At 37.4% G+C, this 19,247-nt stretch overlaps 1 protein-coding gene across 1 annotated transcript in view; it reads left to right on the forward strand.

Annotated features, from left to right (window-relative positions):
* JAK2 (Janus kinase 2) overlaps positions 1-18,635 on the forward strand; it is a 47,634-nt gene extending 28,999 nt beyond the window's left edge. The window contains exons 14-23 of the mRNA XM_082013642.1: positions 775-913; positions 2,217-2,368; positions 3,430-3,580; positions 4,259-4,395; positions 5,592-5,781; positions 6,605-6,729; positions 12,756-12,928; positions 14,163-14,280; positions 16,089-16,202; positions 18,432-18,635. Coding sequence (XP_081869768.1) covers positions 775-913; positions 2,217-2,368; positions 3,430-3,580; positions 4,259-4,395; positions 5,592-5,781; positions 6,605-6,729; positions 12,756-12,928; positions 14,163-14,280; positions 16,089-16,202; positions 18,432-18,539 — 1,407 coding nt within the window. The 3' untranslated portion in view covers positions 18,540-18,635. The remainder of the gene's footprint in view (positions 1-774; positions 914-2,216; positions 2,369-3,429; positions 3,581-4,258; positions 4,396-5,591; positions 5,782-6,604; positions 6,730-12,755; positions 12,929-14,162; positions 14,281-16,088; positions 16,203-18,431) is intronic.
* Positions 18,636-19,247: the final 612 nt, after the last annotated feature.

The raw sequence follows: 19,247 nt of genomic DNA on the forward strand, positions 1-19,247 counted from the left end.
AGTGTTTCAGGCTAATACATGTAGAATGACTGAGCTATTACCCTACTACTTGAAACTCTAGAGGGTATTTGAAAATAGGCTGGCCATATACCAGATAGTGGATAGCCAAGAACAGATATTTCTGTCTTGCACAAAATGTAACTGAAGTGTAATTGAATTTCCCGTTCTTTTTTTAATACTTTATGTTTTGGTGTGGAATAAAACCACGTTTCCAGTAATTATTTTTTTTCCCCCTTACCCCAGAATCAGTCCTTCCCGGTTTTCCCACCTCAGCTCATGATCACCTCAGCTGAACTTAAAATATTTCCTGGTAGTGTTAGTAGTTAACTACTGGGAGGGGAAAACATTGTACTGTTCAAACTGCTAGTACATTCTTTTTGTGCTTTAGGTCCCAACATTACATTCTGCGTAATTTAACATCAAGAGCATTATTCGAGACACAATATGGTATTAGATGAATCTTCCCTTTTAACAGTTTATATGTTCTTATATTCATTTTAAATGGATCATACTGATGCATCAGCATTCTTCTGAGTTAAAGTACATCAAATAGTTTTAAACTTGAAACTTTAGGTAGATAATTAAAATGAAAATTGGCTAGAAACTGTAACTTTGAGAGGAACTCATGAAATGTCTGAGATTTGATCAACTTAATCTACGATCAGTATTTTCTCTGATGATGTTATCTTCATGCTGTAAAGTGTTGGTTTTTAAATACCTTTTCAACCATAGGAATTTTTTGTCAGTATGTGAAAGATGCATTTCTGTTCATAGGAGGATAAAGGCCTTGTTCATGGGAATGTCTGTGCAAAAAACATCTTGCTTATCAGAGAGGAAGACAGGAAGTCTGGAAACCTTCCGTTTATAAAACTAAGTGATCCTGGCATTAGTATTACAGTTTTGCCAAGAGATAGTAAGTCTTTGTGTCAGCTTTCTTGTTTAATGCTTCTGACTTGAAAAATAAGTTTGAGGTTTTTTTTCTTCTGACGACCTTCTAAGGTGTTTCTGTTGTAGTAAGTTCCTTCATCCGTCACTTTAAAATAATCTCTGCAGTCCTAGTCAACAGTTTTGAGTGTATCTTCTTTATCAGCAAATAGCTACAGGAAATAAAGCCACAACTCTACGTTGTGTGAGGGTTTTTTTCCTGCTGTTCTCATTCTCACCTTTTTTTTTCCACTGGTAGTACTGTTAGTATGCTATAATGTACCATGAGTAAGTCTGTTGCATCTGCAGGTAGCTGCTGGACTTAGTCTCCTATTATTGATCAAGATTAAATTGTATTTTATAGCTTGGAGAAACTTTCAGAGTTGAAAGTAAATGCACTTTTGACAGTGCTGCCTGGCAGCTGAAAATCATTTTCAGTGCATTTCTTGGTGAATACCTGAAGCCACTTGATGATGCTAAAGATACTGGATTATCATTTGCCTTTTGAGGCTGTTCTAATGCTTTATAAACAGCAAAATGAAGGAAATGAAAAGTGTGTGCAAGATTGTTATGCTAATGAAACTGAATTAAACATACTAATCTTTATCTAGTCTTTTAAATCATTTTGGAAAAATGAACACACTTTATACTTGATGATTTTATACATGTCAAAAGAAATAATGCATCTAAGAGACTATAAGCAATGCAGTGTCATTATTTTCTAATGAACTATTTAAACTCTCCCTTTTAAATAAGAAGCCTACATTAATCTTACAAGATCTCATTTTAAGGAGCTCTCATCTACATCAGTACAGTACCATCTTTTAACTTGTTACTACAATCAGTATCAAAAGTTTAAAAATCAAATAGTGTGAAATTCCTACGGTGCCTCTTGCTATGCCATAATGTGCCAACCGCTAGCAAAGTACTCTTTGCTCTTTCCCATCTAGTTCCTTTGTGGTAGCTACTAAATCTTGGAAACATTGGGGAAAATAACAGAAGTCGGAGCAAAAATATAAAGTGGAAATGATGTTAAGGCAGTTTTATAACATTAGACTCACTTTACAATAAAACTAATGGTTCTCCATTCTGATTCATAAATATTCTTTTTGTATGTATTCTGTAGCTTATTTTTTCAGGGAGTAATAAAAACTTGGAAAGGTATTATAAGCACATTACAGAATGAAATACCTATGTATACTAAAGTCAGTTTTATTAAATCAAATATGTTATAGACTTCTATGGTTTTATTATCCATCTTAACATGTTGCTTCCTTTGTGTGATTGCACAGTTCTTCTTGAGAGAATACCATGGGTTCCACCTGAATGTATTGAGAATCCCAAACAATTAAGCCTGGCCACAGACAAATGGAGTTTTGGTACTACTTTGTGGGAAATCTGCAGTGGAGGAGACAAACCTCTGAGTGCACTGGATTGTTCAAGAGTAAGTGTTACTGGGTCCGCAGTCATAACAGTTCTTGGGACACTTCTAATTTAAAACATTTGCTGTTGTAACTATATCAGTATGTAAGGTGGTGTGACCCATGACCGCTGTGGGAAAAGCACACTTTTACTGGTAGGTAATGATCAAAAGTGATGATTTGAGGCTTGGTTTTGTGTTGCTTTTTATTTTTATGGGGACAAAATACAGCATTGGCAGTATTGTCTTGTTCATGTTTCTGTTGCTTTGTTGCTTCTGTTGCACTTTAAACAAAAAGTATTCCTGACAATGTACATGGATTTTAATTTGCATTATTCTAGTAATTGAACATCTTAAATACTGTAAGATTTGTGTGTTGCAGACCAATTTTAGCTACATCAGAAATGCTAACTTTGTCTCAACTGGGGCCAGGGGTGGGATGGGGTGGGAGGAACACATCCCAGAAAAATAGTAATTATTTATTTGCTTCCTTAATTGGAAGCAAAACCATTATTTCCTTTACTATGCTACAAAAAGATTTGTAGTATTATTTTTATAAATGGACTGTTACCTTTTCACAAAGTCTGATCTGATTTCTCAGGTGTTGTAATTAGCTCTTACAATAAACTCAAAGGTCTACCCAGACCTAGCTTATAGACATCTGGGTAGTTCAGAAGTTACCCTCTCTGTTGTACTAATCCACATTCTTTCATAATACTCATGAAGCTTTTTACAACTGGAGGAGCTCAGCCAGCTCAGGTGGATAGAATTTTCTGCTGGACCCATCCAGTGAGGTTTTATGAAATTACCAACAAAGGAGATACCATCTTTACATTTATCTTTCTCTGTTTTCTTATCTTCCACCAGTGACTGACTGGGAATTTCTGAACTGATTACTCTAAATTATGTCAGTCTTGCTACATTGTCAGCCTTGGCTTTTGACGTAAATTGGCCAGATGTATGACCAGTGATATAACAAGTCTAGGTTGAGAGCTGTATTTTTTGGCTGCCCTGGTGAGAGTGTTAAGGCTTCTGCAACTCTTCACGGTTGTATATTAAAATGGTTTTTATCTATTTAATTATAGAAACTACAGTTTTATGAAGATAGGCACCAGCTTCCTGCTCCCAACTGGACAGAACTAGCAAACCTTATAAACAACTGTATGGATTATGAGCCAGATTTCAGGCCTTCATTTAGAGCAATTATTCGTGACTTGAATAGTTTGTTCACTCCAGGTGAGTCTGTGGTACAACAACACACTAGACAAAAAGAACCTTAATTAATATTCATTCATTTTCATATGGTGCCTTACTCTTTGGTATGTTGATTCACAATCACTCTCCAAAGCAGCCCAAGTAAACTAAGTTTATACGTTACTGCTTTTTAGTTTGTTCTAAAAGAGAACACATTCAAAGTTAGCATTATCATTCAAAGCAGTTTTCTAGTTTGTCTGTCCCGAACATTCTAGTCTCTCAACCAAGTATGTTATGTTTGTGATGGTCTTTTTTCTCTTGATACAGTAAATAGGTATCTTGCTTTTTTCCAAGTGGAAGATGCATGTTATCACAAGCCCTTAAAAAGTTTACGTTTCCTCCCTGTGCAGTAGTGGAGATGTTGCACGATAGTTGCTAAATTTTAGGTACAATAGACCTGCAAAAAGGAAAAATTGGGAAATTAAAGCAAGACTTGCTACAGGTCAAGACAAGTGATTTGACTTTTTTGTAATACACCACTATCTTTGACTGCAAATTACTATATAGAAATTAAGGTGGTTGTTAATATTCTACTGAGCTTGGGGTATGCCAAGCAAAGGTGGAACATGCCGTGATTGTAATAAGTTTCTTTAGTCTCCTATTTGCTTCTCTGTGCCTCCTGTTCCCTTTCTGTCTTCCCTTTTTCCTCCTGGACCTCAGATTATGAGCTATTGACGGAAAGTGATATGTTGCCAAATATGAGAATTGGAGCACTTGGATTTTCTGGTGCTTTTGAAGATCGGGACCCAACACAATTTGAAGAAAGACATCTTAAGTTTTTACAGCAACTTGGCAAGGTAAGATGTTTTGAAATTCTCTAACTGCCTAGGAAAGAAGTGTCTTTTTCAGTTATCTTCCAATGACCCCATATACATTATTTACATTGAAACTTCTGTTACAGAAATTAATAATTTCAGTCATATCTGACCACAACATGCGGTTCCTTTTAGATCTTTTTCCGGTTTCACAATATCATTAGAAGAAAGGTAGCTGATCTGTACAATGAATCCAGTCACACCAATAGGCTAATATCTTTTTCAGTAATGCAGAGCTGCCTCTGACATAATCTTTTTTTTGTGTTTCTTTTTCTTTTTATACTTGGTATTCAATTTAAAAAGCTCCAGAGCAGTCTTGCTTAGAACTAGTAGGGTTGGGGTTTTTTGTGCATGCATAGTCTGAGAAGTCTGAATTCCCTAAATTCAGTAAAGTTTTTGAGATATATGTAGGTCTTGAACTTCTTAAGCTTTATAAATCAGCATTTGATTACTAGTTTTGCAAGTCCTTGCAGTCTGGCTGTGTTGAAAGCATGCCTAGACAGACGACCAAGTGCAGCTGGCAGATATTCATCCAAGTACTATTTTTCCAGAATGGTTTATGTTTTTTATTGGCATGATAGCTATATATTCCTTTGACTTCAAGTATTAGTGAAAGCAAGCCTGAAAGCAAAGTAGCAGAACTACTTCTATTTGGAGATGGTTCATTGTTGACTATGAATGGTAGCATAGGGAGAGGAACAGAGTGGTAGGTGATGGCTGCATAAAGGAAGATAAAGAAAATACAAACAGAGAAAGGGAAGAAGGTAGAACGTTGAAACAAATGGGGGAGGAACCACCAAGAAACAGAGAAACATTAAGAGCCACGAGGAACCTAAATGTAGGGGGTTCTGCAAGTGCTGGAAAAGGAGTATCCCAACTAACAGTTTGGAAGTGAAAGTGGAAATATGTGAAGAAAGGGGAGAAAATGAATGGACATCACCCCCTCTCCTTGTCCTTCTTTACTCCTGCGCTGTTTGTTTCCATATTACAGAACTGTTACCTGTGATCCTGCACTCTTTTTTTTCTCTCGGGGAGGTTTTGTGGCATTTCACTTAAATAATTAATTGTGGTCACCTTAATGCTACTACAGCAAGCACTGAAGCAGCATGAACAAGCACTAAGAAAGAGACAATGATGTGGACTTGTTTTTAATTCAAGTATTTCTGTTTGTGATCCAGGGAAATTTTGGCAGTGTTGAGATGTGCCGGTATGACCCCCTGCAGGATAATACTGGGGAGGTGGTGGCGGTGAAAAAGCTGCAACATAGCACAGAAGAGCACCTTAGGGACTTTGAAAGAGAAATTGAAATACTTAAGTCTCTGCAGCATGATAACATTGTTAAATACAAAGGAGTATGCTACAGTGCAGGTATGTGCTATATTGAATTCAGGTGTACATTTAAGTATGCATACTGAGAAATTCAGAGAGGTAAGTGTTTATGAAAGTCACTGACTTGTCCTAACTTTACCAGAACTTAGAGACTACAAACCAAAGGAAGTAGTGTCTGTCACATACTACTTCTCCGTACAAGGTGGACATTTTATTCAGTTAACTCATTGCATAATTTGATTGATTTAGAGAAAGTACTATTTTGACTGGCTACTCAGTTTCTTTATCTTAAAGCATAAAAATCTTCCTAGAAAAGAATTTAGGGTTAAGTAGGAAAATGCAACCATTTTGCAACTGTTGGTTTTTGTTCAATGTAAAGTCCTAGAGTGGATATTACCAGTTCTTGTACAGCCTATACAGTAAAAGACTAGGCAGGAAGAAGTTTCAGAAATGGATGTGAGTGAATTGTTCATGCTGTTAAAGTTGATGAATGAAAGCATGGCTTCTGCCCAGGATCTTGCTGTAAAAAGAATAATGTTGCATAAATGCAGATATACACATGTGGCACTTTTGCTTTGCTTTAGCAATAGTAGCTAAAGTATAATTTTGATTAGTGATGCTCTGTATACCAAACATATCCACATTATTGTTTTGTTTAAATAAATGGTGTTTAGTGAACACATGCAGTTAACAAATATATGAAGAATTGCATAGTGATGTACATAAAATAAATTATTTTTTTGGTATTAAGATTATTTTCTATTACTTTTGTTCATAGGTATTTGTAAATATTTATATTTCAAAACTTGTCATTGGAAAATTACTGAAAATCAAATCTATTTTTTTGTTGTTGTTGTGAAAGGTCGTAGGAATCTAAGATTAATTATGGAATACTTACCATACGGAAGTTTACGAGATTATCTGCAGAAACACAAGGAGAGGCTGGACCACAAGAAGCTTTTGCTGTATGCGTCTCAGATATGCAAGGTAGGAAATTTCATATGATTGATATTTTTCAACAATTTTTTGTCCCTTTGGTCTCATCTGTTGCAAAACAACCATCATTGGTTGTTGTTGTGTATCTTTTTTATAATTTTTCATAATACTGTCGGGCTGCTAGCACCACATAACCCTAAAAAAAGTTGCAATACATATTCATGTACTCAAGAACTGGACAGACCTCTGAGTGTCTTAATACAGGGTGCTGAGACTGGCCAGTCTGCTGACTGAGGCAGAATATATTCCATTTATTTTTCATGTGTTTTATAGTTTGCTTAGCTTATATTTTGTTCAAAAGAATTAAAACCTTATTTCTCCCTAATAAGAACTGAAGTAAAATATACTCATCCAAGCAAACTGTTCATGACATACTGTAACTGATTTTTCAGAACTTAGACATTCTTCTACAAAACCACCATAACAGTATGTGTATTTTTAAGAAATTTACTTTAAAAATGTAAATAATATTAGCTTATTTAGCAGAAAGACCAAAGATATCTGATTTCTGCATGAGGAACTAGAGGCCATAGAAGTGCCCAAAGCTGTAATAAATCACTTGCTAGTCTCAATGGTTGGTACTGAACATCCTTCATAAAATTCTGAAAAGAGGGGCAAACATATACTTTTTGTGGTATCTCATTTCCTCATAGCTTATGACTATCCTAGTTTTATTTTGTTATTGTGCTTTAGATACAGAAACTACAGGCACTTTAGATTTCGTTGCATTTTCAGTAGTTTGGGGAAAGAAAAAAAATATGGCGTGGGGGGAGAAGAGGAAAAAAACCCCACACTTTCCCCTACACCCTGAAGGTGTGTAACAGAAATATTTTTGAGTTGCTTTCCCCAATATCCACATCAAAGGCATGGAAACAGTAGGTTACTTAAAGTCAATGAGTAGTCTTCAGGGTTTGTAGCCCACACATACTATGTCTGGTAATTGTGCCCTGCCACATTCAGAGCAGAAAACTTTCCTTCTACAATATCCGCAGAAAAGCCCTGGCAAGAATCAGGCAAGAGAGCCTCTGCAAGAGCTGAGATCTTCTCCAGGCATTCAAACTTTCACCTGGTGAACTAGCTTGATAGTTCCATTTGAAACTGGGCTGACTCAGCAAACGTTTTAGCTACTGAACCTGAGTCATGTACGGAAGGATGCTGCATGCAGCTTTAGCAGCTGATCTCACCCATTCATGTGCTTCACTGAAGAAAGGCTATGTGGGTAGTCTCCAGCAAAACCTCCTGAATGGGCAAGCTATGTGCAATGAGGCTGGAAAACAGAAAACGTTCACAAGTCTATGGCAAGTGTCAGTCTCTTCATGGAATCATAGAATAGTTTTGGTTGGAAGGGGCCTTTATAAAGGTCATCTAGTCCAACCCCCCTGCAATGAGGAGGGACATCTTCAGCTAGATCGGGTTGTTCAGAGCCCCATCCAACCTGACCTTGAATGTTTCCAGAGATGGGGCATCTACCACCTTTTTGGGCAACTTGTGCCAGTGTTTCACCACCCTCGCTGTGATAAATTTCTTCTCTTCGCCTGCCCCGTATCCCTCAGGATTGTGAATTCTACCAGTGCGTGATCACTGCAGCCCAAGCTGCACCTAATCTTGACGTCACCAATTGGCTCACTTGTGTTGGTGACTGTGAGGTCCAGTATCTCATCCCGTCTGGTAGGGCTGTCTATTACCTGGCTTAAGATGTTATCCTTGGTGCACTCCGGGAGTCTTCTGATTGCCTACAGCTTGCCATGCTACTTTTCCAGTAGGTGCTGGGGTGGTTGAAGTCTCCCAGCAGGACAACAGCCTTCGAGCACAAATGTCTCTATAGCTGGAGTAAGAAGGCTTCATCAACAGACTCCCCTTGATTGGGAAGCCTGTAATAGACACCAACCACAAGATTCTCTTTGTTGCTGCAGTCTCTGATTCTAACCCATAAGCTTTCAAGCTGCTTGTGGCTATACTTCAGAGACAGCTCTTCATAATCTGTCCATTTCTTGACACAGAAGACAGCGCCTCTGACCTTCCTTCCTCCTCCATCCCTTCTGAACAGCCTGTAGCTGCATGCCAGTCATGGGATTTGTCCCACCAAGTTTCAGTAATGGCAGCCAGGTCATAGCTCTCTAGCAGCATGGTGGCTTCCAACTCCTGTTTGTTGCCTGTGCTGCGTGCATTGGTGTAGAGGCACTTCAGCTGGGCTGTCAGCCATGTCACCCTCTTAGAAAAACACTCCTTAATTCCTTTGAGGTCTTTCACAGGTGTTTTCCTGTTGGCTTCTATTACCTCAGGAGCCCCTGGCTCATTTCCATAAGACTTCAAGTGTGCTACAGTGTAGCCAGCATGTCTCAGAGAAACAAGCTCAGGGCCTTTGCTGCTTCCTGCCCCTTCTAACCTTGGCGTGTTATCCCTTGTCACAGGCAAGCCTAATACTATCTCTCTTCCCCTTTCAAGTCTAGTTTAAAGCTCTGTCAATAAGACCAGCTAGCTTGTAAGCGAAGACCCTCTTCCCCCTTTTGAAAAAGGCGGATCCCATCTGATGACAGCAAGCCAGGTGCCATGTAGGCCATCCCATTATCAAAAAACTCAAAATTATGGCAGTGACACCAGTCACAGAGCAGAGCCATGTATTAAGAGACTGGGCCTGTCTGTTTCTTCTAATGTTGCTGCCCACAACTGGAAGGAGAGAGGAAAAAAAAACCCGTGCTCCAGATTCCCTTACCAACCATCCCAAGTCACTGAAGTGTCTTTTGATCACCCTTGGACTATGCATTGCAGCTTTATCACCATCCACATGGAAAAGCAGTAATGGGTAATAGTTTGAGGGCCCGCACCAGGCTAGGAAGCATCCTAGTGATGTCCTTAACCCACGCCCCAGGGAGGCAAAGGAAGGATTGAACATGGGACCAGCCACTCAAAGAGGGTTAAAAAGCCCTCTGATCTGTGTCTACAAAACAAGAAGTCATTCTCTAGTAATTGGGCATAAGAAATTCTCTCAATGTTATTTCTGCAACAAAATGACTGTTGTTATCAGTGCTGGTAAGTCACTGAAAGCAATCTTCCTTCAAGCAAAGAGCTGGAAGAGCCTAACACTCAACACCATCTAGGAGGATGGTCACAGTGAATATTTCATAGAGTAAAAATGCAACAGGGGTGTTTGAACACAAAAAGGCTGCAGCCACTTACATGTTTTATTCTGTGGCCATCTCAGCCTACTACCTAAAGGGTCGTAAGGTGCCTACCCTGTTCACTCTCATAAGAAGCTGTGAAGCTTGCATATGTAAGTCTTCAGGCCGTATCCAAAGCTTTATCCAGTGCCTGAAGAAACAGTGGTGGCAATATATCTCAGGACCCTGGTCTGAGACAGAGCTATCTGGTAGGAGGACTGGAAGGTGGATTTTGGCCTTTGCAGTCAGTGCAAGTATGGCAGAAAACTTTGGGAAAGGAATTAGATTCACAAGGTACAAAGGAAGAGGTTCTTAGAGAGTGTGTGTGTGTGTGTGTACATACACATATATATATAAAGAAGCATTGAAATACTAAAGGTCTTCAGGATAGTGATGAAAAATCAAAATAGAAGATGAAATGACTGCTGCTTAAGTACCAAGCACCAACCAAGAGGAAGGGAGCTAGGATATGCCTTCTGCAAATACTTCAGTGGGAAAACATCCTGCTTTCATGTGACAAAGCATGGGTACCCACAGTATCAGAATGTGGGAAGACCACATGTAGGACTTGCTCTTAAAGAAGTATCTTCTCACTTCTAAGGGAAGCGAAGTCTAAGAATTACAGCGTATGTGTCTCGCTTTGCACTGTTGCTGCTGTGCAACCTACAAAGCAGAGGCTATATTGATCACTTTAAGATTTCACTCTAATCTGCAACATCATTTCAAAACAACTTAATTAAAAACATGGTGAGTACCTAATATTATGAAAATGGAATCTGAATGCTTTTCCTTCTTCTTCTACCTGATCACATTTCCCCCTTTCCTGTAGTTGTTTTTGCTTCTCTTGCAATGTTTGCTCTTTCAGCATCTCAGATGTCTCTGCTGTGCATTTCTGTTACTCTGTTATTTTGGGGTTTTTAACCAAAATCTTTCTCCCTCTGCCTTGCTGCTCTTCTTTGAAATGTTTGAGAGAGAAGTAAAGGCTTCTGAGGGTTAAGATGAGTGTGTTTGCTTGATTGCCGTCTTTTTACTATACTGGGAAAGGGTTCGTGACTTAAAACATGTTTTTTATGCATATCTCATACCATGAAAAGCAGCATTTTCAGAGATGACATTTGCTGGTGATCATGTTTCTGTAGATGCAAATTAATGCAGCTATCAGCTGGTGCAGCTTGTGCCATTAGCACAGCTTGTCTGGTGGCAAGCAATAGAACTCTATATTGAACTTTAAAGAATCCTCACAATAGAATGGCAAATAAAGAAGTTAACTTCTCCATCCATCTGATTTTTGCGATGTCCTTTTTTGCTCTTTTGGCCCTGCATTTTGTTAATGCTGCCTGATAGCAGAAGAGGCTAAGAATAAATTTATTTTTCCATCTCTTAATGCTTAAAGTACTTCAGGTGTCCTTGCTGGAAAGCCCAACTTCAATGATAGAAACTTTGCAATCACATAATTAAACTCAATTCCATTGTTAACATAGTGCCAGAGGATTATGATTTCCACTTGGAATTTTCATGATTTCAATTAAGTATCTCTCTCAGCCTGGAAAATACCTGCTGTAACAGGAAAGATTACTACCATCAGAGAAACTTTAGGACTGCTTTCAGTACAGTATGTAGTAGAAATAAAAAGTTATAGTATTTACATAGACTGGTTTTATCAGAAACCTGGAAGTCTCACTTTGAAAAAGTTAAGTTTGGTATTTTTCAGGATAGCAGTGGATGAGCGGGTGATGAAGAATAGGGCATTTTTGAGTATCATTGGAATGGGATGTGAGTAAACAGCGATGCCACCCAGTGGTGCTAGGAGGTAACGAGTCCGAGGGGAAGGTTAGACGTTGGAGTCAAACTATTGCTGAGGTTTCTCACTTAAAAGTAAAAAAGAGAGTAAGAAATCTTCTGGCATTAATAGTGTAACGTTGATGTTCAAAACTTGAGTTCAACGATGTCTTAGTATAGGACATCTTAGGCTTAGTAAGATAGTACTCTTAGTATAACTTACTGCTCTTAGTATAACTTACTGCTTTTCAGTTGTGTTGAAGAAGTGAGAAGCTTTCTTACAACACTCTGAAACTGACAGCTTGCTTTGCGTTTCCTTTCATGTATCACTGGGGTATCTCTTGACACTGTGCAGTGTCAACTTCTGTCCACCATTTATTGCTAAGTAAGACCTCTTTTTTTGGTAATGCCACTACACACACTGGCTCCTTCCACATTTCGTTGTTAGCAAAAAGAATTACGTGCATTGGTAAGAGGGGATCAGCAGCAGCAAACGACAACATGGCTTTGAACGAACATTTTGTTACAGCAACCCATGGAAATATGACAGTAAGCAGAACTGTGGTGAATAATGGTTCATACAGAAGAGAAACAGAGACACAGGTGGGAATACAGTCAGAGAATAGTTATCAAATTCAAAGAATCATAATATAAAGTTTCATAAAGCAGTCAGGAAAGCAGATATGCAAAGTGAAGAAAAAAAGATTAAATTAAATGGGTAAATAGGACAGTCTTGTCATCTGCCCTGGATTGTGTAGCTTAGCCCAAATTTTGTTTTCCTTCTGTCTGTCACTGGCAAGCAGCATTTGGCTACAGAAAGGAGCTGTAACAGCTATCCAGTTATGTAATCAAAAAACACTGGGCTCTCAGAGGTGCTCAGTCTATCTCCCTTCAGTTAAGGGAAGTCTCTGCACTTGGAAATAAACTCTTCAGAGAAGACAGATGTTCAAGCACACAGATTTTGGTAACAATCTGTGTTTGGTTTTATCTTTGAGATTAATTCATCCCTTTAGGGAAAGTGCAGCTACTTAATGATAAAAGTAACTCATTTCCTACTGTGTTTGTCAACTTTTCACCTAGGGCATGGAGTATCTGGGTACAAAAAGATATGTTCACCGGGATTTAGCAACCAGAAATATCTTAGTGGAGAATGAGAACAGAGTTAAAATTGGAGATTTTGGATTGACAAAAGTCTTGCCACAAGACAAGGAGTACTACAAAGTAAAAGAACCTGGTGAAAGCCCTATATTTTGGTAAGTCATCTTTTAGTATATGAAATCATGGCATGTTTTAAGTTTTTTCTGTTTCAGCCAATTCTTATACATATTGTGGAATTTTTAAGTGCAAACTCCAAGTCAGTTGCCAGCACTGTGAGTGTCATATGCATGATGTTTGACTTTACAAAACAGCGTTTAACTGTAGGATTTTTAAACCTATTTAAAAAACAAAACAAAACACAAACTAAATGTTTAAAAGAAATAGAATGCAACAGGAGAGATATTCAAAGATAAAACAAACCCAGAAAGGCCCACTCCGCATGATGCTTGCAATGTTTTAGGCCTTGCAGTTCCCTAAACACTAGTTGTTCATATCTTGTAGCTGAGATCTGTTGGATAGACCCTCTGACCAAGTGGAGGTAAGTCCCACAGACTGTAATTAGCAAGGATAAAGTGCTGGGTTGAATAATCAGGTAGATGTCTGTATTTGGGCATTGAGTTTTCAGAGTAGGTCTAAGGCACTCCAAAATACAGTAATGCTCCAATGAGCTGCACTTAACTTGGAAAGGAAAACCGTGTAGCCTGTGGGAGACTGATGATTATGAAATGGAAATTGGTAGACTGTATTCAGAATACAAAATACATACTTCAGTTCTGTTCTATAAAGTTGTAGAAATACTATAGAAAATACACTGGTGGATTACTGTGACAAAAAGTATTTTATGTCCTGATAGGAAAAGAAATGCCATTCCGTACATGTGATTTTAGTCTATATTTTAGTCTGCCTTAGGGACTGCTAAAATGTCATATTTAAAGGATAAATTATACAAAAAGAATTTTAATAGATGTTATTGGGAGCTGCAAAATTTAAGTCCAGACATATCTGGAACATGGTTCAAGGCTTACTGAAAATGATGGAAGGATGCTTGCTGGCTGTAGTAGTCTTTTCTTTCCAGGCCTTATCACATCAAAGTCTTTTTACTTGCACTATAGATAAGAAAAATATCTACAGCTTTGTTGGAGAAAAAACAAACTTGGATATAGTTATCACTAACTGTGTTTGTTTAAAGTGGTTAGTGTTTTCAATGCCAATTAACTATTATTAAAAGAATAGTTACTAGTGAAGGTAGTGGAAGGAAATGAGAATGTGCTAATGCCTATGAACAAAGAACACTTACGAATGAAAAAAAAAAAATCAGTCTTATTAAAAAGAAGTATCTTCAAAACCAAAAAGACACACAACAATATTCCTTTTACCATTGTGTTGCAGGTATGCTCCAGAATCTCTGACAGAAAGCAAATTTTCTGTGGCCTCAGATGTGTGGAGTTTCGGTGTGGTCTTGTATGAACTCTTCACATATATTGACAAGAGCAAAAGCCCACCAGCTGTAAGTACATAGTTAACAGTTCTCAGAGGCTTTTTGTTTGTTTATTTAAATTTTAAAAAATATATAGATTGTTCCTCTGTGTAAATAGGCTGATATTTACATACATGATAGATTCATTTACTGATCCTTTTCTGGAGATACGTTAGTGTTTATGAGACAGCATCCAATCAGAAGAATAAACATGCTAAAAAGTATTAGTATCAAGCCATAAGAAGGGAGATCTGAAAATTACCTAATAGTCTGTGCAAATCTTACCCATCCTGTAACTCCTAACTGTTTGAAAAAGATTTAGAAATCTCTCATTGTAGATTGTTATTTGTCGTCCTTTGTGGAGAGTAATCCCAGATACAGCTGTTTTGTTGCAACATGACATGTATTTTTAATGCCATTCTGAACTAAGGCTGAGCCAAACAAATACATTAAGTTGATTAAGGTAACTTAAAGTTATTTTGTTATGTTACCAGAACCCAAGTTAATAACTTACTGAGTTCAAGAAAGAAAGGGAGTGGCCTTTTGCAGACTGTTGATGGACACCTTTAAAGACAAATGTACAGTGGGTGGAGTAAAATACTACTTGTACAATGAGTAACAGTTCTTCGGTAGGAAATGTGATTCACAATCTTGCTTACACCTAGTTGTCCTCTGGAGGCCCACAGAGAAGAGTTGAGCCTTATATATTTACTGGACCTGTCCTCACCCTTGGCCAGTGTCTCAGTCCTGGCAAATACAGTTTTGAGAGCTCAACGATGATGACAGGCAAAAATGCACTTGGAAGGTCTCTGCATTGACCTCAGTGGACCTCTTAGCTTAGTCCATTGTATTGGATTACTATCAAAGAACTCTCAAGGCAGGGGCAGCTCTTCCTGCCTAATAACATAAACATTGCAGACACCTAGAGTTCTTCAGAAGGATTATGAAATGGAATGTGGGTAGAGTAAGTCATGGGTTCAGGGGGAATATACTTTGAATAAATTGACTCTACATGTGCATTCACTACTTCATCAGGTTGATTACCCTATTGGTGTGCATCAAGAAAAATTAATTTTACCAGTTAGCCAAAGTGGTCTGTTTAACTGTCATAGTCTTTTTAATTATACATTGTTTTCCCAACTTTGGCCATTTGCACGTTCAACCAACAGTTCTTTCACATTTTCATGTCATGGATCATTAAAGAAATGATATATCATTGGAGGAAAATACTTTTATGTTGTGCTTAGAAATTATGTTCAGTTAATAGTAATTCCTTGAGTACTTTTCATCTCTGGCAATTTGAGTGAGATTTTAATTTACTTTTTGGGTCAGGTTTTTTGCATAGCAAGATTTATCTAAGACATTTTTGTTGGCTTTAATTAGACTACTGTTTCTAGCCTGTAGTTACTGATTAATCCTGTTGATCTTTTTTTTTTAATACATCAGTATGATACCTGTTTTCTCTTTGGCTGGGATTTTTCAAAACATCAAGATCTTGGTTTTATGTTTCTTTCAGGGAGCTCTTTAGAATTAGCTGTGAGGTTTATCCTTTTAAAGCTAGTTAATCATCAGATGATCACCAACATTTCTAATAAGATTTTTCAGTTATTGCTTTAAGTTTAGTATATAACATCCTATTTTTATCCACAGACAAAAAAATATGTAATTATTGATGTATTCTATAGACTCATAATTTATAATTTTATCATTGTTATATACTATTCTATTTATTCTTAGTATTATTTATTCTTCTTATAAAGAATTTTCCTTTGGTAAGGAGATTGCAGTATTTTTTTTTCCTTTAAAAATTATTTATGACAGTCAACCTTCTGTTTCAGGAATTCATGCGCATGATTGGCAATGACAAACAAGGGCAGATGATTGTATTTCATTTGATAGAGCTTTTGAAGAATAATGGACGACTACCGAGACCAGATGGATGCCCTGATGAGGTGAAGTATTGTATTAATATGTTAGTATAGTCTGAAAGGTGATCAGTCAGGGTGAGTACCTGGTAAATGCAAACCTTGTGTTTCCTTCTGCATGGATTGCTAAAGTATTTATACAAATGGAATGGCTGTGCTGTTATTTTATGAGGTGCATGATGAGTATAATCACATTTCTGATTCTTTACATTGCATTCTCTTAGGAGCCTAGAACGTAGTCTGTATAAATATATGAAGTAGGACTATTATGACTGACTGTTGTACTTGGGCACTCAGACTTCTCTTTCAAAAATATGAATTTATTAGGGCAGTGAGATTAGTATATAGAACTTGTTCCATGGAAGTCCTATACAGAGATTCTTGGTCAAAGCTGTGAGCTCTGGGTTCTTTTGAAGGCTGTAACGTTTAGCAGAAATATCTTAATATCTACATAAGGTTTTTCACATTTAATTCCAAGATGTAAAGAACCCCTTATCTTGATTATTTTCCTTCTCTTGCTCTTCCCTCCTCAAGCATAGGAATACCCATGTTTATCATGTGTATTATTCACTGTCAAGCATTCTCAGCCAAGTGCTACCTGCAGACTGTAGACACGGTTAAGTATATGAATCAGATTGTGTATGTTCAGGGCCCTCAGATTTCTATTCATGTTCTTCGTAGATACTAAAGTGTGTATGCATGTGAAGCCATCCCCACTGCATACAAATTAATTCAGTATTAACAAAAAGTTAATACTCCAGATGTTTTAAAAAATATTTTCATACTACTTCTAATTCTTGTAGTTCTGTGTTCTTCAGAGCAGAGTGCACTTCATCTTGAGTCAAACTGGTAGGGTTAGGTAGGTGAATCGGTAGGGAAAGAATGTAAATAAAATAGTTATGTTTTTTAACACTTATAACTTCCAGCTCAGATCAGTTGCTGCACCCCTTTAAAATCAAGCACACTTGGCAATAGTTCAAGAAATAATCCATTCAAAACTGGAGACAGAGGAGAAATCAGGGTCAAGTAGTCTAGCAGAGAAGAGAAAGAATGGTACAGGTGGAGCAGGGAAGCCATGAGGGAAGAAATAGTCTATAGAGAATTAAAAGAGAAGTCTCTCAAGTAACCTTTCTTGCATTATATGTATGAGTACAACAATTGTTTAATTGCAAAGGTCTGGCTTTTTGGAGATAACCTGAATGTCGTATGTGTAAGATAATACATAATCTGTTTTACTGCAACTGTATCCAAACTAACGCAAAGGTTTCACTGTCTGACATTTCTTCAGCTATCAAAGCCAGATAGAAATGTCTCTCTCTTGTCAGAAACTGTGCTCTTCCTGTTTTGATCCTGAAAGGCCAGTCATCACAGATATTGTATCTTCCAGATGTCTTAGCTTACAAGGTGCTTGAGACTCATGTCTAAAGCAGCTTGGTCAGTGCAGGCGTTTCAGTTTTGCTGAAAAATAAAGAACTGATGCTACTTTTTTCCGTGGGTGCTGTGCAGATTGTTCTTAAGCAATGTGTAAAAAAATATTCAAAGTATGAGAAGTTGGTAACAATGATGTGGATTAAATTAGTGAGATGAGTACACATGAGGATCTTGGCAAGTTGTTTTGTGATCAAGTATCAAGTACATGTTTGGGAAAAGAGAAGACTGTTGCCAAATGTCTATTGTAATGGAAATCTCTTCCAAAAATCATTTAAATCTACTTCTACGAGAAGTGGGTTCAGTTTGCACAGTAACTTTTCTAGCTTATTTCTCATTATATACGAAGAATAACTAAGATTTTAATATATGAATGTGGAGAAGTGTGTGTTAGTATTGCAGGGAAGCTTAATTTAGAATTGCTGCCTTTGTAAATCTGATTTTTGATCAGACTTGTAAAGTGTTTGTCATCTTAAATATTTTTGAGCTTTCCAAAAAATAAAAGCAAGCAAGAAGCTAAAAACTTAGCAAAATAACATAAGTCTCTTGAAGTTTCAAAAACTAGCTGAGTGAATTTCCATACTAACTTCAAAAAACCTCTTCTTTTATAATAAGGGCCTTTGCAAAGCTAGCTATTCTCACTTTTTGCTGTCATTGGGATCAAGCAGATAAACTGAGTGGTATAGCAAGACTTTAGGCACAGTCTTGTGCTACTGTTGCTTGGAAGAATAAAGTTAAGTTAGATGTTCTTTGGACTGGTTCAAAGTAACTATTAACCATTTGTAACATCTGTTTATCTAATACAGATTTTCTTTGTTTCTTTTCCAGATTTATGCTATCATGAAAGAATGCTGGAACAATAATGTTACCCAGCGTCCCACCTTTAGGGATCTTGCTCAGCGAGTGGATCATATAAGGGACAACATGGGTGGATGAGAAGACTATCCCTCTTTCAGAGGATGTGTTGGAATGCAGAACAAAATGTACTTGGTCTGCTGTGTGTAATTGACATATGTACGTACACATGTGCATCTTACCTTTGCTGGAAGTAAAATCTGTGTGGCAAATATCCTATCTCAATCTGCATACTGAGGAATCCTGCTGGTTTTCTTTATCAGGATATATTTGTTACTATGAGAACATGTTGAAATTTTCAATAGGGAGAGAAATTATTTTTTTAAATAAAATCTAATATATGGTCAGTCTACAACACCATTCTTTGCCTTATTTGGCAATGCAAAAAAGTGACTTAAAATGTGGTGAGATTAAGAGATGAAAAGACAGTGTATTTCCTTGTTGAAATGGAGATGCACAGAAAAGACTTCTAGACTTTTCACACTGAGTATTATAGTGACTTAGCACCCTGTTTTGTGTGTTGCACAAGGGCTTGTGTTTGGTAATACCGTTCTATAATTTTTTCATTGTTGATGCAGAAATAGCTTCTCTCTATAACAACATAGGAGTGGTTATGTAACCCAGAAACTTTTAATGTGCCTGTCTGAATCAGTTGCCAGCCAGCAATATATGCAAAGAGCTGTAATAGGCTGTGATGTGCTGTAAGTATTTTGAGGGAAAGGGAGCAAATTGTTCTTAATTTGGAGAACCAGAAAACCTACTCATCCATGTGAAAATTTTCATTTAAAA

This window comes from Phaethon aethereus (assembly GCF_964289735.1).
Source record: "Phaethon aethereus genome assembly, chromosome: Z".
NCBI classification, from domain to species: Eukaryota; Metazoa; Chordata; class Aves; order Phaethontiformes; family Phaethontidae; genus Phaethon; species Phaethon aethereus.